This window comes from Armigeres subalbatus, chromosome 2 (genome assembly GCF_024139115.2).
Source record: "Armigeres subalbatus isolate Guangzhou_Male chromosome 2, GZ_Asu_2, whole genome shotgun sequence".
Lineage (NCBI taxonomy): Eukaryota > Metazoa > Arthropoda > Insecta > Diptera > Culicidae > Armigeres > Armigeres subalbatus.
In genome coordinates, this window is record NC_085140.1 from 173,151,117 (window position 1) to 173,177,644 (window position 26,528).

The 26,528-nt window shown below is 39.3% G+C and overlaps 1 protein-coding gene across 1 annotated transcript; it reads left to right on the plus strand.

The window, feature by feature from the left end:
- The first annotated feature begins 13,273 nt into the window (after positions 1–13,273).
- On the plus strand, positions 13,274–21,805 carry LOC134211213 (uncharacterized). Its single transcript, XM_062687899.1, is given in 4 exon segments — positions 13,274–14,015; positions 16,374–16,640; positions 20,739–21,457; positions 21,460–21,805. Coding segments are annotated over 4 exon segments (1,854 nt in total). The 5' UTR covers positions 13,274–13,290; the 3' UTR covers positions 21,603–21,805.
- The last annotated feature ends 4,723 nt before the right edge of the window (positions 21,806–26,528 follow it).

The window sequence follows — 26,528 nt, forward strand, 5'->3', positions numbered from 1 at the left end:
TTATTGTTGTCGTTGCCAGTTCGTCTTGTCGTGAGTCCATTGTGTCCGTTTGTCCATGTCGAGTATCCAATGATCATTGCATTGTTCGGTTGCCATTTAATCCGGGTAACTTTGGAGGAATGCCTGTCGTCAGGCAGCCGTGACGGTAAGGCGCGTACCCCAAACGCCACAGTATGGGCTCCGGATCCGGCGACTGACGAGGGTTTGGTGGGGGCTGGGTATCGAACCCATGACCATTCGCTTATAAGGCGAACGCGTAGCCACGGGACCCCCCTTAATTTTTTTCTTTGTAGAAGATTAAAGTGTGCAAGGGCCATCAGTGAACAATATTGATTGAAATCGCTGTTATTTTGCCTAACGTCCACCCAGAAACGGCTTGGCTGATAGCGTGGGGACTATCATACCAAGACAAGATGTTTCGGTAAAAATAAGCGAAGCTCCACAGCGCAGAAGCCATCAGACAAACCGTAGTATGGTTTTCTTCACAGTTCCAACGATGTCTACTAACTAAGTAACTAATATTCTTTCGTGTGGTTTTGTGGAGATTCAGAGGTTAACATTTGAGCGTTTGAGTCACTGTAATTGCACACTGAGAATGTTTGAAAAATCACAGTCAGCCATTCAGTAGATTCTTTGTGCAATTTTACTGATTCTGGTCAGTTAGTAGGCAAGAGCAATCATATATTTGTGTAGTCATTCGAAGCTTAGCAACGCTAATTTAAGAATTGTTTCTTGGTGGGTCAAATTCTTGATCTATTATCGTAAAAAATTTGAAAACGTTAAAAGGTTCTGATTACGAATCAAATATCGAATAAATAATATGTCATTTTACCACATTTTTACGGTAAATTGTATATAAATCGAATAAAATATGACCGTGTCATAAAAGTATTGTAGTCTGGACTTCGATGAAACTCTTTTGAATTTATGCCTTGTGGAGCGCGACCCTTAATGCTATATTAGCCTTTCATGATGGTAAAAATATGCGTCAACCAACTTTATTCGAATGATTTTTTTACAAAATCGTGCTACAACGTGTCGCAGGTGCCATCGCCGACCGCCACCAATAGGACTAGGCTTACAAAGTTTGATGGTCACTTAAATTCCCTTGTCGTCATCCGAAACGCTGGGTGGTACGCTAACATTATCTTATCTCAGACCATTACCTAGCATGCCCTTTGTCATCGATGCATCGATGATTAGTGCGATTTTGCTATAGAATTACAATGTCAATGTCATCAACAAAGTGGAATTGCTTGGCGGTTTTCACGAAAATCATAATGTGATTGTGATACTATCACTCGCGATGTCGAATTGATGCGGTGATGCAAAATTATCGTCATCGCCCTTTCCGAGTTTCGAATGATTCAATGAATCTTGCATCTTGACTGCGAATAATACTTATTCTAATGACATTTCCGGTGCAAATTTCATGTTTCATTTTCTTCGTCAATGTTTTGTTTTCCGACAGCACCTTTACTAGAAGACCGGTCTTTTCGTATTATCCATACTCGGATTCACCAGTTTTTGTGACCATACCAGGTAACTCTAAGGTTTTATATGGTATTCACACCGCAAGGATATCACGCGATATATAGAGTATCTTGATAAGAAATGTATATAAAACGTACACGATTTTTTTTCCTTTGATTAGGTGGAAAAACTTTTTCATTATGTTACTACTCTATATCAAATGATCTTGTAGTCTCTAAATCTGCTAGAATTTCTTATAATTATACGAAATATGCTACAAAATTCCGGAAGCACTTTCATATACCGCATTGCACTTCTGGAATGCTCTGCTGGTGATATTTTTGTCTGTCACCAAAAAGCACCAGTAAACAAGCTCGTCGGCCCCCTCGGTTCCCATTCACCGTCAAAATAAACTCGAGGTGGGACGTTCACATTATCTTATCTTTTCGTATTTTCATCGCCTCATAGGTAGGTAAGGCATTATAAAGATGGTGTCATCGGTGGAGCCAAGAAACTGCATTTATTTCCGGAAATCGAGCCACTTGTACCGCTCCTAAGGGGGGAATCAACATTTCATTGGTTCAATGGTGCTTATGAGTGGCAAGGTTGAACAAGAATGTTATATCGGAGGGTCTATAATTTTTTTTTTCGTTGGTAGGGTTAAGACAGGCATTTTCGTCTGTTCGTCATAGCCTCGAAAACCGATAAAAGAGACACTTTTTTGCCAAACTCATCCTTACTAAATCGTACACTCAGGAGAAACGTTCTGCTATAGTGGAGCTCTAGCAAATGGACGTTGTTTTCGTTGGTTTTAGCCTCTACGACGATGGGGGGAAATACCTGTCGTGTCCCTAGTACATTTAAGTGATAGCCACTGACTCCTTAAAATGGAAGGTTAACTGACCTTCAATAGGGCTTTTATAAAAATTCTATGTTTTTGTTTGGTGAAAATGTGGAGATAGGTAAGCGAAAGCGAATTTAACGTTGTAAAGAGCCCCGCACGTAGCACACGTTTGCGTTGCGTTTGACAGTTTTCCCATGGGAAATGTGTCAAACGCAACGCAAACGTATCCTATGTGTGGGGCTCTTAAGGGTTACATCGGAATTATCTGAAATTAAATATCATTTGAAGTGCTAAGCATTGGCAAATACCAAAGTAATGCAGTGTCTAAAACTATCATAACATGGTTCTCAAATCCAATTGTTTTTGCTTCTAGTAGTGGCTCATCATATCTAAGTACCCTTTATTGTACCTAATAAAATAAGTCTACTAAAAAATTGGAAAGAAAAGAATGGCTCGGGGAAAAAAATACGACGAAGTACAGTTCAATCTGATATATGTTATACAAAGAGTTGTCCTTAATCTTCAAACTTTGACTAATGAATATTAACATATGGTCCATGGTTCGCCGTGCGGCGCAGCTTAGTCTTGCAGGTGTGACATGACCGCTGTACGGATCGGCCATTTCGACTTCCAGATTTCTGCTTCTTCCTGCTTATGAGTTGCTTCATTTCTTTGGCCTAACAATCACTTTTGTATACAATGGAGCTGAGTAGACCTAATAACGCTATGACAGTTTTCGAACATTTTCACGCTTAAAATGTTCGACCGTGTACTTTTCCCATGATCTTTGTTTGCTTGAAAAATTTACAGGGTCCGGAAATCGAACTGCTACATGAGTGATTTAAAGTAATATAATATGAAATACGTAGTGGGAATTAGTTCTACAAAACATTGTCGAACCGTGGGCACGTCGTTTTTTGATACCAGGGGTTAGGTCTTACGACATGATTAGACGTCGACTGAAAAAGTGAAGAAACCCCAGGTAAGGGGTTTTCAGGGGTCATTTCGAGCTAAGAGCGGCCAGCGAATTCACCGGACATAAATGAATTTCACTGTCAGGAGTATGTTGGAGGCCGCTGCTGCTCTATAACATCATATTTTTTGTGCAATCATCATCATCATCATAACATCATATTTTTTGGGCAAGTCCTGCAGCGACATCTGGTGACCTGTGATAAAATAATACAAGAGCAGCCGCGGGACTCGTACGATGCGTTACTCAATCGCCGGCGACGAGTGGTCCAGCTCAAGGACAAAAAAGATTAACTTTACCCATGAACTTTCAAAAAGTGATATTTTTTCTTGTGAAATGAATGAAATTTAAATGAAATATTTTTGTTTTGATCAATTTATCTATTTATTCTAATGAAGCACTTCAATAGCAGGACCCTGTACAATGCGCGCCGCAGTACTTCTTGTTCTCACGGCATGTTGAAAGCAATGCTGGAGTGAAATTGTGTGTGCGACAATTTTAAGGAATTATTCTTAGGATTCATTCACATAGTCATATTTCTTCGAAAGCATTATTATTCTGATAGAAAAGTATTGAAGTCATTCCAATTTTTTTTTTGTGCCACCCGTTAATATTACTAGTTATAAGTTTATTGATCATCAAACCTACACAGTGCTATACTGCCGCGAATCGCATAAGAGTTCCATGTCGATTTTTTACGAATTTGGTTTTCTTTCAGAAATAAGCTTAAAATGACTTCTTCTTCAAGAAAAACTAATAAAATAAAAGACTTTTTTTTTTCTAGAAATTCAAAAATCAAAATCCACTTGTGTTGTCCCATCTTGCTATTTATTCGCATAATAGTCTCATTCCAGATTTTGATTCACTTTTGCACAGAAAATAAATATTATTATGGCCCATTTAATAGTTCCATATAGCAATGTATGCTGATAAATAAAATTATGCCAAATTTTTAGAAAGACTGAAGGATTTATAGATTTATTACATTTTTTGATATTTCTTTTTTTTCAGCTTTTCAACTCAGTATTCTATTGGCATTTCCTCAGTTATTAATTGAAATCTTTTCTATGCCCGCCATTGCATGAGTATGTATCTTGTGTGGCACGTACGATGGATACACTATGGCCAGGGAGTCGAGAATGTTTCCAACCCGAAAACATCCTAGACCAGACCAAGAATCGAACTCGCCATCTCCGGATTGGCAACCCTACGCCTTTGCTCGCAAAGCTACTGGAGACCCCACATGTTAAGTAGCTGATTGATAAATGATTTTGTTCGCCTTCAAAATCATTCATCAATAAAGTACTCAACATGTAGTTACTCAAAAATTTTAATTCAACTCAGAAAAAACGTTTTTCTTGCAAACCTGAAAAATCCAACTATTTTTTTGTTTAGATTTTATAAGGACAATCTAAAACAAATTACATACAAAATATTTCTCCATCAGACTGTAGCTTTTAAATCCACTCTATAGATTCCAGCTAAGCTAAAGGCGAAAGCCAAAAGAATTGTTAGTTAGTGTCACGACTGCAATCCAAGCAACAGAGCGTGTGACGTTAAATTCGTGTTGTACACTATGCAGAAACGAAAAAACACATTAAGTCACATATTTGACACATTTTTGGTGTGGGGGATAGCGGAGGGTCACTAAATAAAAAACAAAAAAAAAGTTCGAATGAAATCACGTGCCACATTCAACCCATTGAACCATGGTCTCTTCGATACCTGAAGGGCCCCATACACGCTCCGACATGTTGTTCAACATTGACTCCGCCTCCAGGAAATTTGGTTCGGTCGGAGTAAAGTCGGACCGTCTGGTGGCAAGTTGTATGACTGTTGGGCAGTACAACTTGCCCACAGACGGTCTGACTTTACTCCCACCGAGCCAAATTTCCTGGAGGCGGAGTCAAAGTTGTACAACATGTCGGAGCGTGTGTGGGGCCCCTGAAGGAGAATAGAATGCAGCCATCTACCCATGTCTCCACTTTTCCATTTCCGCTGCCAGCTGATCAAGGTCTTCTGTCCAGCTATAGCAAAAAAAAAAAAATCATCAAAGGCGATTTGCCGCTCGTAAGTATCACCTTCCATAACGCTCACCTTAGCCAGGGAGTCCGCTTTCTCATTGCCCGGAATCGAGCAATGAGAAGGGATCTATGCCATGATGTTGATATAGGAGCGTTTCGATAAAGCACTCAAGGCTTTTCGTATCCCTCTCAAGAGATACGCTGAGTGCCTAATCGGCTTCATCGACCGAATAGCCTCCAGAGAACTTAAATTGTCGGTGAAGATGAAGAAGTGCTCAGCAGGAAGTGTTGCAATATACTCCAGTGTGTAGTATATAGCTGCTAGTTCAGCAAGGTATACTGAACATGGCTTTAGCAATTTGAAGGAGGTGCTATGTAAATTGTTGTACACACCGAAACCAGCGGAATCTTCAAATTTTGTTCCATCTGTGAAAAACCTTCTGTCCGCGTTGACATGCCCGTATTTGTTTGCAAATATTCTAGGAATCACCATCGAACGAAGGGAATCGGATATTTCATGAATCTCCTGTTTCATGGTTGTATCAAACACTACAGCGGAACTGTGGAAATAAGAGATGTTATCATGATTGGTGCTAACCGAAGAGGGGGCTACCTCCAACGTCATGTATCGGTAGTACACATTCATAAAACAAGTTTGAGGATTACGTTCAAGCAGCTTTTCAAAATTCTCAATGACCAATGGGTTTAGTACCTCACAACGAATGAGGAAGCTCAATGATAATTTCACGAAACGATCGGTAAGAGCAAGTACTTCTAGACTCATCGTATGAGTCGAGTTCATACAACCTAACGCGATGCGAAGACAGCGGTACTGAATCCGTTCAATTTTCGGCATGTGCGTTTTCGCCGCGGATTGCAAACAAAACTACCATACTCAAAGACCGAAAGTATGGTTGTTCGATTCAACCTAAGTAAATCTTCCGGGTGAGCTCCCCACCATGTACCGGTTATTGTACGCATGAAGTTAACTCTCTTCTGGCATTTTCGTGTCATGTGTCTCATGTGCTTTCCGAAAGTGCATTTGGAATCAAACCAGACCCCGAGGTATTTAGAAGACATGCTGTGAGTGATTGTCTTACCCATGAGTTGAAGCGGGAACTTTGCCGGCTTATTCTTTTTTGAAAAGACAACAATCTCAGTTTTCTCCGGAGAGAATTCGACACCCAGCTTTAAAGCCCAAGTAGACAAATTGTCCAAAGTATCTTGCAATGGTCCTTGCGGATCAATGGCTGTTGGCCCCGAAACGAATACAACACAATAATTTGCAAGCTGTCTCAACGAGCAATTTGGCATGAGATGTTCATCAATGTCTCTGACGTAAAAATTATAAAGAAGGGGGCTCAAACATAAACCCTGGGGGAGACTCATGTAGGTAATTCGTGAAGTTGCCAAGTCACGATGAGAAAACTCATATGCATCTTTGACAACAAGTTGTACAAGTAATTGTTTAAAATTGGCGAAAATCCACTCTCGTGGAGCTTGTCAGACAAAACATTGACGCAAACTGAATCAAAAGCCCCTTTAATGTCCAAAGATACTGTGCCCATTTGCTCTTTATGAGTAAAGATGAGTTGAATTTCTGAATTAAGCAACGCAAGATAGTCATTCGTTCCTTTGCCTCTCCGGAACTCAATTTGTGTATTAGACCATTAGACTCCACCTATTCGTCGAGCCGATGAAGAAGCATCTTCTCCAACAGCTTCCGAAGACACGATAGCATCGCGATGGGAGGATACGAATTACAATCAGACGCGGGTTTGCCAGGCTTTTGAATGGCTATGACTCGCACTTCCATTCAATCATCCGGAACAATATTCATTTCCAAGAATTGATTGAATAGGTTCAATAAGCGTTTCTTCGCGACGTCTGGGAGGTTTTTCAGCAAATTAAACCTGATTCTATCCATCCCCGGAGATGAATTGTTGCATGAAAGAAGAGCGACTGAGAATTCAACCATCGAAAAGGGCCGATCCATTTCATTACTGCTGTCAGCTGAAGTGACCCGAAGCATTCGCTGCACTGGAACAGAATCTGGACAGACTTTCTTAGCGAAATCGAATATCCACCGTGGTGTACTTTCACGATCCTCTTTATCCGACGCGTTACGCATTCTTCTACAGACAGACCAAAGTGTCTTCTTTGATGTCTCACGCGACAGACCCTGGACGAAGTGCCTCCAGTAACCGCTTTTCTTCGCCTTGGCCAGCTTCTTGAACTGGTCCTCAAGCGCAATATAAGGCTTATGAAGTACGACCGAACCATGTTTTCGAAAATCCTTATATGCTGTGGATTTCTCGCGATAGAGCTGTGTACACTCGACATCCCACCATCGACTGGATGGCTTCACATGGACCGAAACTCCTGGCACCGGCCGGCGTTGTGCCTGGAGAGCGCTGTTAAGAATCAATTCGGACAAAAAACTGGTACTCTTCCCGCGGTAGAAGTACGTCTACCAACAGTTTACCGACAGCAATTGTCTCAGCATATTTGCCCCAGTCAATGTGCTTTGTGAGGTCATATGCGATGTCGACCGGAGGAAGCTGGTATGTTCCATTGGAGATTGATATTTCGATTGGCAAATGATCACTACCATGGGGTTCCTGGACAACCCTCCACGTGCAGCTAAGGGATAGTGAGCTCGAACATATTGAAAGATCTAATCGGCTATCTTTCGCCGAAGGTACCACTCGTGTAACTTCGCCAGTATTAAGAATGATCATGTTGAAGTCGTCGCAGAGGTCGTATATCAGAGATGAACGGTTGTCGTCGTACAGTTCCCCCCAGCCTGTTCCATGAGAGATGAAATCTCCCTAGAGCAACCGTGGCTCGGGCATTACCGAGCAGATGTGTGGGAGATGCCTGCGAGATATCGCAGTTCCCGGGGGAAGATATATCGAGGCGATACTGAGGTCTTTCCTTCGGATAGTCACCTGACATGCGACGGCTTCGGTGCCTGACATAGGTGGAAGGTCGACTCTATAGAAGGAGTGCTGTTTGCTGATCCCATCGGGTGCTAGCCATGTTTCGCACAAAGCAGAAACATCGCATTGAAATTTACTAATAACAATTTTAAAAATATCTAATTTGTGAAGGATGCTTCGACAGTTCCACTGTTGAACCGAAATCGTATTAACCTTGTTGACTTTGTTTGCCATCGAAGTATACGATTGTTTCAAGTAGGGTCATTTTGCTGCTTCAAAAGGGGTTTTAAAAGAGGGAGAACTGATTTAACCATGTTTGTCACATGGTTAGAAGCGTTGAAGAAGTTAAGGTGATTATAGAATGAAGCCAGAAATCGGCGATTTTGTAAACCACGTGCTTTTCCAATATTTTTTTCAAGAGCACGAGATGAAAGAACCATAACGCGTATGGGGCTGAAATAATGGTAGATCGTTTGCTTAGTTATGCTGAATAATCATAATTTGAGTTTCGGCACTGTACGAAAACTATTACGCCAGATTTGGGCTTCTGGAAATGTATGTAGATAAGCGTGTGCTGAATTTAAAATTCACCACGGGCTTCATTCTATAATCACCTTAAGGATGAAATCCACGATGCCAGCAAACGTGAACATTGAAGCACCCTAGGATTGCTGTCGATTCTCAGCAGCTGACGGAGAAATTGAAAAAGTAGGAACGTCAGGGATTTTAGATGTCCCCGAAAGGGGCGCAAAGTCCTGTACTTCCGAAAGACTTTAGGAGCTGAACGTCATACTTCCACTTACCTTCGATTTTGCCATTTTGGCTTGGGGAACACTGCGTGGCAGTTTTTGAGGTTTTTTCGAGGGTCTCTGGCTCTGTTTTCCACGTTTTCGCCACGTGTCGTCTTCAAGTTTCTCCCCGCACGATGCACAGCGAGGTTTATTGCAGCGGTACTGAGCGGTGTGGCCCAGGTGCTTGGAATTAACGTAGCTCATCACCCTCGGCACATACAGCCGAACAGGCAATCAAAGTTTGCCAATCACCACAAAATCAGGCAACGCAGACCCGGAAAAGGTCACGCAAAAGGAGTCAGAAGCCAAGTAGACCTTTTTCTCTCCCTCCTGCGACACCGAATGCATTTGTCAGTAATCCAGTATCGGGACAGGCGGAAACGAACGGTTTTTGAACTGGCCGACGCCATGAAGTATATCTTCGGTGGTCATACTCCCCTCGGTGACCACGTCCGCGATCTCGATCGCCTGACTCGGCAAATACACTTTATATTCCAGCGTAAAAAGCTGACAGAGAACAATCTCGTTAGCCTGCTTACGATCACCAACAGTGAGCCTCAACTTGTTGGAACCGACCATGTCGATGGTGGTTACCGATGAGAAGCGTTTTTACAGATCCTTATTGATCTGATTAATATTCAATCGTTTCCTTTGGGTCGAAAGAAAACAACGTAAAAGTCGGGAGGGTAGGCCTTCTGGCGGGGGTTGTAGAAGTGATGAGGATATATCATATAGTCGGAAACGATAACGAACATTTCTGCTGAAGGAATGAAAAAAATCCATCCAGCCATTTTCGAGTTATGCGGATACGAACACAGACCATATATAGATTTATTACTACTTTCCGAGTATTGAGAAGGCGTTTTACTCCATTTTACCAGAAGAGGTCAAATATGCTCTTTATTATTTAAAAGTAGAATTTTCATACCGTAAAGAAAATATACGAAATTTCAGGACTTCCCGAGTCCTGGGAATTAAAGTTTCCAACCCCGGATACGGAAACCACTCATGAAAATTGAATAAACCAAATATATTTCTTTAAGTTTGCCTATGAAGTAGTTGTCTTTTATCGAGTAAAGTAACAAATGTGTAAGCCAACAAAATTTAATGTAAATGATTCACTCTAAATTGAATCAAACCGACTTCAACATCATATCAAAACTGGTCCTTATAAAATTGTATGAAAATCTGGCACCTTCTGGTTTGTTGTACCGACAGCAAACGTATCTTCTCATTCTCAGAGAACTGCTTCAAGATGCAAACGCTACATTCCGCGAAGAGTAGCGAAAGAATTAGGAATCTCCAGTAACCTTTCGAGCAAAGGCGTGGAATTGCCAATCCGGAGATGGCGAGCTCGATTCTCGGTTAGGTCTAGGATGTTCACGGGTAAGAAACATTCCCGACTCCGTGGGCATATAATGTATCCATTGTTCTTGCCACGCAAGATACATACTCAACTCATGCAATGGCGGACATAGGAAAGCTCACTTGTCATAAGACGAGTTTGTACAAAGACATTCCACTAAAAAGCTCAAAATAATTTTCCTAACATAGGAAAGCTTTCAAATAATAACTGAGAAAATGCTAATAGAATACTAAGTTGAAAAGCAGACCAAATTCCAGTTGGAATGAAGTGCCATTGAATGGAAGAAGAACACACGCGCTTTGAAGAGCTATTATGGATTACTGCATTAGGCAAAAGTATTGATCTGTATCGAAGAAATCAAAAGATTCAGTGTCAATTTGTTCAAAAACAGTTTTTTGTTTACTTGTCATAAGACGAGTTTGTACAATCCTATTTAATTCCACCACTTAATTGTACCTTGACAGATACGTATTTCGACCTCAACAGTAAGGCCGTCTTCAGTGTCTCGTACTTGACCTGACTCGACGAGTCAAGTACGAGACATTGAAAACAACCTTACTGAGGTCGAAATACGTATCTGTCAAGGTACAATTAAGTGGTGGAATTAAATAGATTGTACAAACTTGTCTTATGATAAGTGAAGACATTCCACTAAAAAGCTCAAAATAATTTTCTTAACAGTTTTTTGTTGTTTTCTCGGAATTGGATGAAATGGATATGCAGTTCTTCAAACAAATGTTTCAACTAACTTTGAATAGACTGGGATATAACTCTATAAAGCTTTGCCAATTGTCTTAATTCATGAACTTTGAAATTAATTAATGTGCTGCAAACAAAACTTTTGAAAGGATACTTAATATTACCACTAAGACAGTTTCAAAAGCCTAGATGGAATTCATTTGCGAATGCTCCTCGCGAATGCTACCACGAGCCGGGTATTAACCATGCATCACATACTTATATTATTTTGCCAACAATATTTGAAAGTTTGCACCCATTTCTAGTTCAAGTAATGGCTAAGGAAATTTTATTTATTTTTATTTGTTTCCCGATTAGCATAAATACATTAGGCATCATGGACGATAGGTATAATGGACGTTATTCATACAATGCTTCATTAACCAATGTAGGACAATTGTCCAAAAACAAATTGCAGGAATATAATTTCCTCGAATGGCACAATTGCTTAAAACTATTTTCACGACTCCAAAACTCAGGAATTAGTAGCATGGTTCCGCTGTCAAGAGTTGCTTCGAGAGCTTACCCGGATATAAGGCATGAGTGGAATTGTTGCCTTCTTTTTTGACTGACCATTTCGTACAATGTTATTTTAGGACAAAAATGAAGTTTCCAGAGAAATGTAACTTTGGGAAATTTTTCTATGGAATAATATTTTCGGGGACATGATTTTTCGTGTGAATATTATTTCAGGTGGAATGTTATTTTCACTAAAATGTTTTGTTTTAGGGGTTACGATATTTACGAGAGAAATTTACAATCCCAAGAACCACGTATGAAATAAACAAAGGGCAATTTTAATTATGCCTAACGTCCTTTATGCCTAAACGCACATTATGTTTAACGTCCGTAGCGCCAAATTTATATTATGCCTATCGTCCGTTATGACAAACGTACAAACTTATGCCTTACGTGGCGCACCCGAGAGAGACGATCTGATGTTCGTTTCTAATTTTAAAACAATTGCTATTTAATTTTTTTACTTAGGCAGTGAGATAAGCAGTTGACATAGACTTAGATTAGATACAAAATAGGGAAGAACAGACCTATTTGGATTGAATCCACAACCCAAACAGCGTGCAGCAGAAGCTTTAGCTGTATGATCAGCACATCAGTTATCAGAAACCCTAAAGCAAAGATGATTTTTAAACTCATGGAAACTAATGCACTGTTCATTTATGGACTATTGAACTTATATCGGGTGATTTTGACAGAATTAGTGAAATATGTTTCCCGATCGATCACACAACGCCGGTGGATTATGTAAGTCGTGCAATTATTTCGCAAGCTCCCCTACCACAATTATTGCAGGAGAGTTCGTCAGAAATAGCTCATGGGAAATTCCTGCAGGCGGGTATATCGCTCCGACAGGTTTGAACAAAAATTGCTATTTGATTCACTTCCCCGATATGCGTGTGAAGCTCTAGGAGTGGAGCCCACCAGGAGTACGTGATGTGCATGTTTGCAATCTTCGGCAGTATACAAACGAATGCTTTCGCTGCTCCTATCAAGCGGGGTATACTGATAAGCCTGATGGGATTTCTTGCTGGTGTTCGACCGCCAAGTGCCATTCGGGGCAACCGAAAAAAAAATGTTGGCAAAAGTTTATAACAAAAACTAGGATATAATCACAAGACTGATTGGTTTGATTTTATGATATAATTAGTTGATTATCCACATTTTGAGAGCGTCGATTTGATTATTGCGTCAAAGTTCTTTTTATAAAAGCGCAATGTTAAAAGAAGTATCTTGTCTTGATGAATTACGGAAAAAATATAATATCGGTTGATGAATAAATCAGAGTTTCCGCTTATTTAACCCAAATTTAACGTTTATAACAATTCAGCAACAGGTACAGAGCAGTGTGAACCCATTTAATACTCACTGGTTGGTTCGCAATCCTTATCTATTTTCGAGCGCCCAGTGAGCTCTCGTTGAGTAAACTGTCCCGAAGGCCTGGATGAACTTATAACGGGACTCATCCGAACGCTTCCGTTTTAGTAATATTGTAGACTTTACGTGGTGCAGTTCGTCATGTTGAGTTGATCGATAGGACACTACTTAGCTAACCGGTTCAATCCTGGATAGTATTCAAAAAACAAACTTAGTAGTATTGCGCGCGTTTGATAGTGCAGTGCAATGTTAATAAATAAAGAAACCTTCCCCTACAGAATGGGATTATCGCCGTTGTATTTTCTACCGTCTCCATCGGTGAACGTGACAAATGATCGGCTCGGATACTTTCCAATAACTCCGCCATACCACCAGCAGTACGATTACGTACTCCCATCAGCAGCAGGGACAATGCAATCCCACGCCAGGAAGATTTCAACGAGTTCCTCATCCTCGGCAACGGCGTCAGCTGCAACGTCGGCAGCGGCTTCCTCATCCTCTGGGATGCTGGGCTCCATCGACAATGGCCAGTCGCTCTATTTTTACATGAACGCAGCCGGGAAGGAGGAAATTACATCAGTGCCATTATCGCCACCGCACACACCGCCCCTGCTGTACACAATGACCACGCCTGGGGACGTTGGCAGTGGCTTCCTGGCCGGAAATGACACCAGCGCTGTAACCGATGTGGTTGCCGATCAATACGGATTACCGGCCCTGGGTGTGGATAATGGAGGCGACGATGACAATTTGGGTGGCTGCAGAATGGTGGCTGCTGGAAATGGTCGGTGGAGTAATAATCGTTACAATGACGGTGACGGCCGTGCTAGTGACAGTAATGAAGGGCGCTTATTCCCAGCACGGAACTCCGTTATCATGAAAGTGGAGAACCAGCAAGTGGTTCCGCTGCTCGGCGAGGAGGGCTCCAGTACAATCGACCGGTTCGTGTGCAAGTGGGAGAACTGCTATTGGTGAGTAAAACGACGATGACGACAGGTGACTGCCTTTACCTGCTGCATGGTGTGCCCCGTGTGTGGTATGATAACAGAGTCGATGGAACCGCTCTGGGTGTGTAACCTGTGTGAACTAGTTTGACTGGAACTGAGAAGCGGGCGCTGATAACGGGATAGAATCCAGGGTGGGCACGGTAATAATGTGCAGAATTACATTTAGGAATTACGGACCTTACATTGTTGTAGCCCGTAAAGTAGCAATAAAATTCGAATTCAAATGAAGTAGAACGTAATTCAGCTTCTATCTGCTGTATACGCAAAAATAGGAGATTTAGGTTCTGGATGTCACCGTCAGAGTGTTTGAATTAGTTGCAAGTGGGGGAAAAGTTCAACAATATAGCTTATTCCTTAGAGTGTTATTAAATGATTGAAAATTAAGTTACGCAATGGTCAAATTTTGATCAGATGCAAATTTGCTCTCTTCACAAGCAACCCACGAAAACTTTTTTTTTCGAATGATTTACTGCAATGTGGTTTGAGTTCCGCTGGCAGAAAGGGGGCGTCAATAAATTGAGTAGCGTTTTAGGTGAGGGGCTGAACTATTAAGCAGGTTTGGCTCTAACTTTCAAGAAAAAGACTAACTTGAAATCTTGAAATCTTGAAACACGTCACATCATTTACGAACGTCCCAAACTAAAAATAGAAAAATATAAAAGATGAACTCAAGATCGCAGGAAGCACTAAATGGGTATGTTATGTAAAAATGCGTTTCTCGCAGCCATTGAATTTAGAAGATTTTGTGTCTTGAAAAAATACTTCGTAAACGTAGTGAAATTCTTTTTAAGTAATGAATATTTTTACATTTTGAAATTTGTGTTGTTTGTTCCAACTTCACGCTGTTAAACGCGATAACCTGCATGATTGCTTGGCCTTGGGAGTGCTTTTGGTTATGTATTCAAAAGTTTATTATGCATTAGTATTTTTTTGCAAAATTGTAGACCTTCTTCAGACAGAAAAGTTTGATTATGAGATCTGAAAAGATATACGCGCTGACACATAAAAAAGAAGACAAAATTTGTTGTCTCAGATGTCCGAAATAAAAATCATCTTAATCGGAAACAAATTTGCTCAAGCTGATCGATATGATTATATGATTATTTTGTATAAAAGAACGATAAAGTGTAGGAAAATTATCAATTGCAACAAAGTATACAAGTCACTTTTGAAATAATTTATGACCAGTCTAATACTGGCGGGCTGCCAGGAATCAGCCACATATATGAAGTGAAGCTGATAAAGGAACAGTACCAGACAAGAAATGTATTTCCTAAACAAGCTTGAATTCAAAATTATGACAAAATTGAGCAAACACAAAATCAATATTATTACTAGTTACCAATTTTCTTCAAACATAGCTAAAATTTTTATTGTTTTTCAATACTTTCTGTAAATTCTACTATGAAAGGTAAAAACAAGTTTTTGAGTAAAAAAATGCTAATGGTTAAAAAAAATTAATCAGTTGTTTAATTGGAAATTTTAATGACAATTACAACTACAAGACTGATAGTCAAGTTTTGAAAAAGTTGTAATCATTTTTATTTGATTTTGAGTATGTAACAGGAGTATACTTACCAATATAAACTATTTGAGTTTCGATTACCAAACATTTCAATAATGAAAATTGATTCAGTGCCTCACAAGTGAAGCTTTTATTTTTTTCCAATTCACTCAGTGTATAAACTTTTGTCCGGTACTGTACAAGTAAGTCGCAGTTTAATCATCATGACGGCCATTTGCATTTCATAAAGTAGACAGATAACGAGCCAAATGGCGCTATTGCTGTTTTTTGGGTTGATTTTTCTTTTCTTTACACGACGATCAGATCAAGAGAATGCTCTCAATGGCATTAAGATTGCCTTGAACTGAGGCTTGTTTAGTCTAATAGAACTCAGTACTTCCAGACTTCTTTTTGCGATATAATTTAGTGGATGGATGAAACTTTAGATTCAATGGGGTTAACATTCGATACCACGCTAAGATTTCAGCAGAGCATTAACATTAATGGTACTTGTGCAACTTTAGACGGTAGCGGAATATAACTATTTCTTATATTACGTAATAGAAGGATCGTCAATTTGGATTTGAAAAACGTGAATAAAATCCACGTTTTTTAAATAAAGCTTTTTATTAGCTCCAAAGCGTCCCATCTGTGACTCACTTATCAATTCAGCCCCTTTTCATAAAGCAAATTTGAAATGTGTTACTACGTGAGAATGTGTGCATGCGTGATACGGTTTACAACACTTACGGCGATCCCAGATTAAGGTAACTAATCGTGGTTTTGTGTATCTGCTCTCGTTTCTCGTTTATGTGCAGCGTGTTCTTCAAGTTGGATGACCTGGCCAGTCACGTCACGCAGAAGCACGCCGTCGTTGGACTTGGTGGACTGTACTACTGCCGATGGGAAAACTGTCTGCGGCAGGACCGGGGCTTCAATGCACGTTACAAGATGCTGGTGCATGTTCGAACCCATACGAAGGAAAAGCCGCATCAGTGCGGCAAGTGTGGAAAGTGCTTCTCGCGTGCAGAAAATCTGAAAATTCATCTTCGCTCCCACTCCGGCGAGAAGCCATATGTTTGCCAGTTGAGGTAAGTTGCGTTATCAGTGCTCGTAAAACGGTCTAAGTGAATGAGCATGAATATCAAGTGACTAACAAGCAGACGTTCAAAATCGAATTGCATTGCATTCGCATGTTGCTGCTGTTATTTACGCGACAGCGCTATTAGATTTGAAGAAAAGGGAAAGAATTACGTAAATCGGAGCACCCAACATTTGAATTTTTTGTTACGTAATTTTTGAAAGATGCCGTTTGTTCATGAACACAATGCACGGCCATTTTGTTAAGATTTTCATAACTTACCTTTTTCGATTGTACGACAATTCCCCGAATAGGGGCTGTCCACAAACCACGTAGACCGAAATTTAGCATTTTCAAACCCCCCCGTCCCCCCTAGTAGACTTTCGTAGACTTTTCCGAAACCCCTCCCTCCCCCCTTTGAAGTCTACGTAGACTTTTCTAAATTTTACAAAGTATCATATGCGATATTAAAAATGTAGAGATCAACCACGTTTCAAGCATTTTAGCTATTCAAATCAATTTCAGTACGTAAATATTACAATAAAATTCGAATTTCAAACATAGCTAAATTGAACTGAACAAAATCCAACAAAACAAAAATCAATTTGAAACGTAATCAAATTTAATCCTTTGTCCATAGCTCCCGAAACCAAATCTCAAATCCAATTTAATTTCTGTTGAACTCGATTCCTCATAGAGGTGTGTGCCATCGGTGTCGACACTTTTGCATAAATTCTCTAATAAAGACAAAAAAAAACTTTTGCATAGGCTCGCCATTGCCTCAAATCTGTAACGCATCTGAACTATAATTCTCCACGCCAGAACTTCGAAAAATTTTGAGTTGAAATTTCGAGAATACCAAGTTAACATTCAATTAGTTTTTCGTGGAAATATCGTAGAATTTCTTGATTGATAACCTTTTCAGTTTTCCGATAATACTCCAAAGAACTTTCCGTGAAAATTTCGATGCTTTTAATAATATAATAAATATTATAAATATTTATAAATTCCATGCAATATCTTGTTAAATAATCCATTGTTGAAATCCCAATTTCCTTCTGAAATCCAAAAGTTTTCCCGTTAATAGTAATTTACAGTGAAAATTTAAATTTATTTCCCGAGGTAATTTTAAGTTTAAACGAACATTTCGAACTATTTCCCGTGGAATTTTAGAATGGTTTCCTACGATATTTAAAAAATTCTTTTTTAAATTTGGAGCAATTTCCACATTCCAAAGAGTTTTCCGAATAATTTTCGATGGAAATTATTAGGAATTTTCAGTTGAAATTTTGGTGAATTTCTCGTCAAAATTTCAAATAATATTTCGTGAAAATTGTAAAGACTTTTTTACAAAAATTGCAAATAATCTACTGAAATTAAGAAAAGTTTTCCAGGTACTTTCTAGAAAACCTACAGTGGTTTCTCGCGGAAATTTCGAAGATTTCCCCTTACAAGTTTTAAAGAATGTCTTTTGGAAATTCAAATGACTTTTTCTTTGATACTTCAAAATGCTTCCTTTGTAAATTCCAAAGAATTTTCCGTTGAAATACGACATAATTTCGCATGAAAATTTTTAAAAATCACTTGTCGTTTCCATAGAAGTTCCTGCCGGAAATCGTGCAATAAAATCCGAGTGGAAATTTAAAAAAATAGAAATAGAAAAAATAGAAGTTTTTATAGTACACTTCGGAGAATGTTCCTGCTCAACATAGAAGAATTTCCGGGTGAAATCCATGGTAGTTTCAAGCCGTGGTCCAGCAAAAAAAAATAGAAATCTTTAAAATCAAACAAGTTAACTTCCCACAAAGCTGCTGCATAAATTGTTATCCAAAAAAAGTCTACGTGGACTTTTGGTATACCCCCCCGTCCCCCTTCGCAGACTAACGTAGACTTTTTCGAAACCCCTCCCTCCCCCTCAAGAGTCTACGTGGTTTATGGACAGCCCCATAACAATTCCCCGAATGCAATTTTCCCGAATGCAATTTCCCCGAATAACAGTTCCCCGAATGTACCAATTCCCCGAATGTAACATTTCCCCGAATGTAACAAATCCCCGAATGTAACATTTCCCCGAATTCTTTTTGAGTGCGGCACAAGGCGATGGGCATGATTGCCGATCCGGAGGTTGTGAGTTCGATTCTCGGTTCGGCCTAAGATGCTTCAGGGTAGGAAGATACGGGAAAGCTTTCAATAACTGTGTAATTAATAATAGAACACTAAGTTAAAAAACAGGCTAAGTTTCAGGTAGAATTTAGAGCCATTTAAGATGAAGACAATGCACTGAAAGAAGGCAATGCTTTCTATGAATGAACGCATTTGGTCTGTATAAGACGAAGTAAGGAGATAATGCTTTCTATAAATTAATAAGTTTGCTCGGTATGATGAACGCATCTGCCCGGTTTGAAGCCAAGGGAATGTCTTCTTAAATAACGCGTCTGTCCTGTATAAGACGGTAGGAGATAATGCCTTCTTTAGATGATAGCATCACCCGGTATTAGGGGAAAGGAAGTGATAATGTCTTCCTCAAATGAACACATTTGCCCGATATAAGGCAAAGATGATGGATTGCCCCTTCTTTAAATGAATTCGTTTGTCTGGAATAAAGTGAAAGAATGATACAATGCCTTCTTTAAATGTCCGCTGTAATGAGAATGGAGGAGATAATGCCTTCTTTAAATAAACTCGTCTATCAGGTATAAGGCCTCTCGAGACAGAAATTATGTCTGCAATAAAGCAAGAATAGGAAATAATTCGTTTATTTAGCAAGTAACTCGCTTACCAGGTATAAAAAATAATTTGTTTAATATAGCATTGTGAAAAACGAGATTCTTCCAAAGGTCATTCTGAAAAAGGTATAATCCATCAAAAGTCATACCGCGAAAGTTACAGTACGCCTAACACTATATTGAGAAAATGAATTCGGCAAAATGTTTTTCGGTGAAATATAATACATTCAATACATATGCGTAATAAGGGATCTTACATATTTTTTCCTTATTCTGGCCGAATTCGCCTGCATCCAAATAAGAGATCAGATTAGCCCTTATTCTCATGCTCAATTTATTCATCTTTGCATTATTTCGAGCTAACGCCTAATTTTGAAGGACCACATCCACCATTTCCTTACTCCGTAAAAATGCCTTTTTTTTAAAGAACATCCCCCACTATCATATTCAGGGCAGATATATGTTATTAAATAACGAATAACATTCATTATCTGGTGTAACACCCACTGAAGAAGGGACACATTTACCATTGCATTATTCCGAGCAGATACATTTTTTTCAAAGAAGGAATCACATTCACCATTGCCTCATTCTGGGCAAACGCATTTTTTTTTGTTTACGAGGATTAACATCTACCATTACCTTATATCTTTGAAGAAGGTTTATTCAGGACAGAAGTTAAGATAGGAAAAATATTTACCAATAGGCTTTCAATCGGAATTGCAGTTTGATACTATTTTAGAAAAAAAAAAACTACCCTAGAAAACACTAAACTCTGACATCTTTAAAACTCAACAACACATCTTGGAGGATCAAGTACATCAAATACTACCAAAGGCTATTCAGCCGATAATCTCCAATGAAACACTCTTGAACGTATCTTTGAACACTGCTTTTTTTTCGGACGCATACAATGGATTGCGAAGATGTGTTTGCAAGAGGTATTTTATTTTCGGGGAATTGTTCCATTCGGGGAAATGTTACATTCGGGGAATTGTTACATTCGGGGAAATTGCATTCGGGGAATTGTTACATTCGGGGAAATTACATTCGGGGAAATTGCATTCGGGGAATTGGTATTCGGGGAATTGTCGTACAATCACCTTTTTCAATGCATTGCATTGTAAAATCAATAAGGATCAATAAAGGAATACAGTGAAATCGTAGCAATTAAATAGCATTTACAATACAATTAGATAAATTTAAACTTTACACGCGTTATGAATAGCCTTTACACATATTATATGCATGTAATATATTGTTTGTTGTTCGCTTTGTGCTCATTTTTGATGACGACTAAATCAAACTCGAATATTGCTCTCATCCTTTCACTGGATCATATTAAGCAAAGACGTTCCACCAAATTCTAATAGCAGTTCTCTTCCTTTCCAGGGATGCAACAAAGCCTATTCTAACTCCTCCGACCGGTTCAAGCACACCCGAACTCATGCGAACGACAAGCCATACGTCTGCAAGGTCCCGGGCTGCCTCAAGCGCTACACCGATCCATCATCGTTGCGGAAGCACGTGAAAACCTTCAAACACATCAACCTGCTGGTGTCGTTGGCATCAGCCACCGAGTCCGATTACCATCTCCACCGTCACCCGGCCAGCTACCCTGCGGTACGTTATGGTACCCAGTCCGTCGGAAGCCCCGGCAAGATGGCAAGCGATAACTCATATACCGATGACAGTCGGGCTTCCAGTAGTAGCACGGCCACCACCGCCAGCAGTCCCGAACTAGACGACAGCGAAGATAATAATGTGCTAATTGATGTCGTCAACGTCGACAAGTGTGATGAAAAATTAAGCATCACTGACTATCACTTCTACCCGGATCGAAAGCCCACCGGGCGTGCCGAAGATTGGCCGTGCGGCAACCGAGGCAGAACGCCTCTGCTAGACGTAACCGATAGCTCCCTGGAGAAACTGGATGAGGCAAGACGCCGAGCCGGCGAAGACGACGTCGACCAATATCACAGAAGTTTCCTTATTGAGCCTGAACGGGACTACCACCATCATCGTTATCAGCCGGGCAGTGGCTTCTCGAAAGGCTTTTTCGAGTCTGGATCAACCACCTTGTTGCGTTGCCGGAGGGCGACGACGAAGACTTATTACCGACGACGATAGAAGACGATGATTTGTGCAGTGCCATACAGAGATTGAATAGCGCTCGGATGGTGGGAGTGCAGTCCATGGACGTTGATGGACCGATGGATCTCAGTATACACAATCGGTAGCATTCGAGAAGTATTTTGCTCTTGGATCAATTATGTTGTGTTCGTTTTGATATTTTTACAACCAATTCATACATTACGTACTTGAAACTTCTGATAGATATAAAATTCTACTTAATGTTTTATGAAACCCTGGAGATTACAATTGCAATGCGTGTGATGAAAGATATGTTTGTCTGATTAACTAAATATAAGATTAATTATTATTGATTTCTTTTATTTCTGTACCTGCAGAATTTTTTAGCTCTAACATGTTCTAACGAAAGAAAACTCCTGTCCTGTTTGGCTGTCAAATTGGTTTTTTTTGTATTTGAACTAAGGCTGAAATTCGAATGAGGATTATTTACTAGAATGACTTTGCTTAGTACAAGCAATTGGACGTCGCTTGTCTTTAGCACAAGTTCAACATTACATGGATTTTTTCTCATTTATAGATTATCAGTGAATTATCACAATCATTGTGTTTGACGTCTGGTTTTGTCTTGGGACAACGTTTCTCAACCTGGGGTATATGTACCCTTGGGAGCTCCTTCGCTGGTATTAGGGGGTACCTATGACAGAAATGCTTGGCGCCATTGAAGAAGAAGAAGACGTTGCAATAGTCTTTTTTCTTCTTCAATGGGTCTACATTCCAACTGGACCTAGCCGGCTTTTCAACTTAGCACACCCGATTCTGTTTTTACACGGATTTTTTTTTTACACAGCCGTGTAAAAAAATCCCATACAAAATTTTTGCAAAGTTGCTCCATTTTGCATGATTTGTCGAGAAATCATAAAACATTTTTTACACGGATTTTCAAATTTTGAACTGAAAACTTTTTTTACACGGAACGCATCCCCCGTGTAAAAAAAGAATCGGGTGTATTCTATTAGCATTTCCTCAGTTATTAATTGAAAGTTTTTTTTTTATGCCCGCTATTGCATGACTATGTATCTTGTGTGGCAAGTATAATGGATACGTTTTACCCAGGGTATCGAGAAAGTGTAAAACCCGAAAACATCCTAGACTGGACCGTGAATTGAACTCGCAATCTCCGGGTTGACGTTGCGAGAATAACAGATTCTATAACATAGCTCACATGCTTAGAGTCAACAGAAATTAGAACCGACATCGAACAGATTTTTCCAGGAACCCATCAAAAATTTATACAGAAATTACATACACCGAAAATGACATCAACTATGGAATTTTCGGAGGAATTCCCAAAGAAATCCTGAAAGCATTCCTTCAAGATTTCCCTGAGAGATCCTCCAGGAGTTTCTCCGAAAATTTCCTCTGGGAGTCCCTCCGGGAATTCTTCAGGGGTTCCACCGGCAGTTCCTCCGAGAATTCCTCCAGGATTCCCTCCGAGAATTATTCCGGTAGTTCTATCGGCAGTTCCTACAGGGGTTCCTCTGAAAATTCTTCCGGGAATTGCTCCAGAATTTCCTTCGGGAATTCATTCAGGCTTTCTTTCTGGAATTCATTTAGGCTTCTTTAGGAATTAATATGGGAATTCCTCCAGAAGTTCCTCAGAGAATTTCTTTGGGAGCTCCTAAGGGAATTCTCTGGAAGGTCCTCTGGCTACATAGCCCTACAAAGGTTTTAGCTAGACGAGATTTGTCTATAAGATGAATTATCAAAAATTTCTTCCGACAATTCGTCTGGTAGTTTCGCTGGCAGTTCCTCCGGGGGTTCCTTTGAAATTTCTCCAGGGAGTTTCTTCAGCAATTCCTCCGGAAGTTTCTTCGAGAATTCCTCCGGGAATTCCACCGGCAATTCATCCGGTGGTTTCTCCGGAAATTCCTCCGGAAGTTTCACCAGTAGTTCTTTCAGGTAATCATACTAGCTTCTTTCAAGAAATCATTCAGGCTTTCTACCGAAACTTAACTGGAAATTTCTCCCGAAGTTCTTCCGATAGTTTCTCTAAGAGTTCCTCTGGAAGGTCCTCTAGGATTTCTTACGGCAGCTCCTCCGGAAGTTCCTTCGGGAACCCTTCGGGAGATCCACCGGCGTTTCCTACTAGAATTCCTCTGGAAGTTTCACCGGCAGTTCCTCCGGGTTTTTCTCTGAGAATGACCTCCCAGAGTAATTTCCGGAGGAACACCCGGAGAAATTCCTGGAGGAGTTCCCGGAGAAATTATCAGAGGCATCCTCGGAGAAACTGCCGGTGGATCTTCTGGAGGAATTTCTTGAAGAACTACAGGAAGAATTTTCGGATTTCCGGGAATTCTCGTAAGAACTCCTGGATGGAATCCCAAACGAAGTTCCGTAAGAATTCCATGAGGAACTCCTGGAAGATTTATTAATTTATTTATTTATTTCGTCAAACATAATGTAGACTACATTAAAAAACTTATAACTATGTTCTATTGTAACTAATGTTCCTAAAATATTTTCTTAGGCTCATACGAGGCATGGCTAAATCAATTGCTTCACAATACTGATTGTAAACAGACATCATTTGATTCATTGGACTAAATTTTGCATAATTTGTTCGATGATGACAGGTGGCAAACAAGTTTCGATTTCTCAATTGCCGAGTAGGAGTGTAAAAATTTAAACAAGACAATAGTTTGGTGGAATCAATGCGGTGCGAAACAATATCATTCACAAATGAGATCATGGCAAACTCACGACGCTTTTTCAATGATTGGATATCTATAAGCATACATCGCGCCTCGTACGACGGAAGTGGGAATGTTGTCCACCCTAATTTGCGTAAGGCATATAAAAGGAATTGCTTTTGAATTGATTCTATTCGATCATCATGTGATTTCATATACGGAGACCATACAATACTACAATATTCTATAATTGATCTGACATACGCAACGTACAAAGTTTTAATTGTATAGGGATCTTGAAAGTTATAACTAAATCTTTTAATAAAACTGAGCATATTTGTTGCTCTATGGATAATGGTGTTGTAGTGGTCAGTAAAGGTTAGCTTAGCATCTAAGATTACACCCAAATCTCTAACCCTTTCACATTTTTTACTGGTTGATTTCCTAGAGTTACAGTTATCGATGGTGTGCTCCGTTTTCTACTGAAAGTGATCAAATTACATTTCTTGACATTAAGTTGTAGTAAGCTTTTGTTACACCAGTTATCAAATATGCGTATTTCGTTCAAGTAGATGTCATTGTCAACAGTATTTTTGATTTCCATAAATAGTTTCATATCGTCCGCATAAATAAGGATTTTAAGATGCTTAAGAATGAGTGATATATCGTTTACAAACAATATGAATAGAAGAGGTCCTATATGCGAGCCTCCAGATGTTACATTGACTGGAAGCGACTGTTTCCCTTCAAATCGTACTATTTGTTGGCGGTCAGTTAAATACGATTTAATCCATTTAAGGAGTCTCATCTCAATTCCCAATTTCTCAAGCTTGAAAATCATCATAGGAATATCGAGTCTATCAAATGCTTTGCTAAAGTCTGTGTAAAGCGCCTCAACATGACTACCTTTGTCCATAGCATTCAATGAGTAATTTACAAATTCTAAAAGATTGGTAGTAGTCGAACGTCCTTTAAAGAACCCGTGTTGTGCATCTGTTATTATATGTTTTATTTGGTTGAACATCCTTCTATTGATGATTGATTCAAAAAGTTTAGGAATACATGAAATAATGGCCACTCCACGATAATTTCTAATATCAGATTTTTCCCTGATTTAAAAATTGGTATTAGAAAAGACTTCTTCCATTCTTTTGGAAAGCTACTGGTTTCTAAAGATAACTTGAATAACCAAAATAAAGGTGTCGTAAATTCGCTTGCCAACTTTTTCAAAAACATAGGTGGAATTCCATCTGGTCCGGATCCTTTTGAGGCATCCACATTCTGTAGAGCTGCCAAAATCTCCGTTGCATTAATTTGGTTTACACCAACACTGCTTAAATAGTCAGGAAAATGTGAAAAATATTCATAATCACGATCACTTTCGGAAAATTCGGTATATGTCTCTTGAAAAAAGGTTGCAAAAAGAGTACAAATTTCATCAGCATTATCTCCTAATTTTTCATCTAAAGTCATTTTCGATGGAAAATTGCTGGATTTTAGCTTGGTTTTGGCATACTTGAAAAAGTTTTTTGGACATGATTTGATTTCATTTTCGCTTTTAGCATTATACTCCGTAAGAGCCGAAGACATGGCTAAACTAAGTTGATCGCAAATATTCAAATAGTTTTCTAAATTTTCTTGACTTGTGTATTGTTTATAAAGTTTATGAGCCTTTTGCTTTCGGTTTTTCAAATTTTTGATTTGTTTGTTGAATCAAAAATTTGAAAAACCGAAAGCAAAAGGCTCATAAACTTTATAAACAATACACAAGTCAAGAAAATTTAGAAAACTATTTGAATATTTGCGATCAACTTAGTTTAGCCATGTCTTCGGCTCTTACGGAGTATAATGCTAAAAGCGAAAATGAAATCAAATCATGTCCAAAAAACTTTTTCAAGTAATGGACCACCCGGAGGAATTCCCGGAGGCCCTCCCAGACAAATTCTCCGAGAAACTTCTGTAGATAAATTCCTGAAGAAAGCCTAAATAAATTCCTGAAAGAAAGCCTGAATGAACTCTCGGAGGAACTACTGGTGGAACTCCCAGAGGAATTTTCAGAGGAGCAGCCGGTTGAATACCCGGAGTTGAATTTCTTTCGAAATCACATTTCCCGTGAAATTCCCGCCAAATATCCTCCAAGAATTTCGTGGGAAGTTGTAACGTTCGACGGATATTTTGAATTAAAGTTAAAAATAATAAAAAGCTTGGGACGTTTTTATCTTTTCAAGCAAAATCAATTGTAAATAAATTTTGAAATTAGTTTTTATTATTGTAATTAAATTAAAGAGAATAATATTTAGATTGAATTAAAGCTTAATTATTGTAAATTAATTATTTTTGTTTTTTCCTGTATATATTTTATTTCATTTGAATTAATTTGGC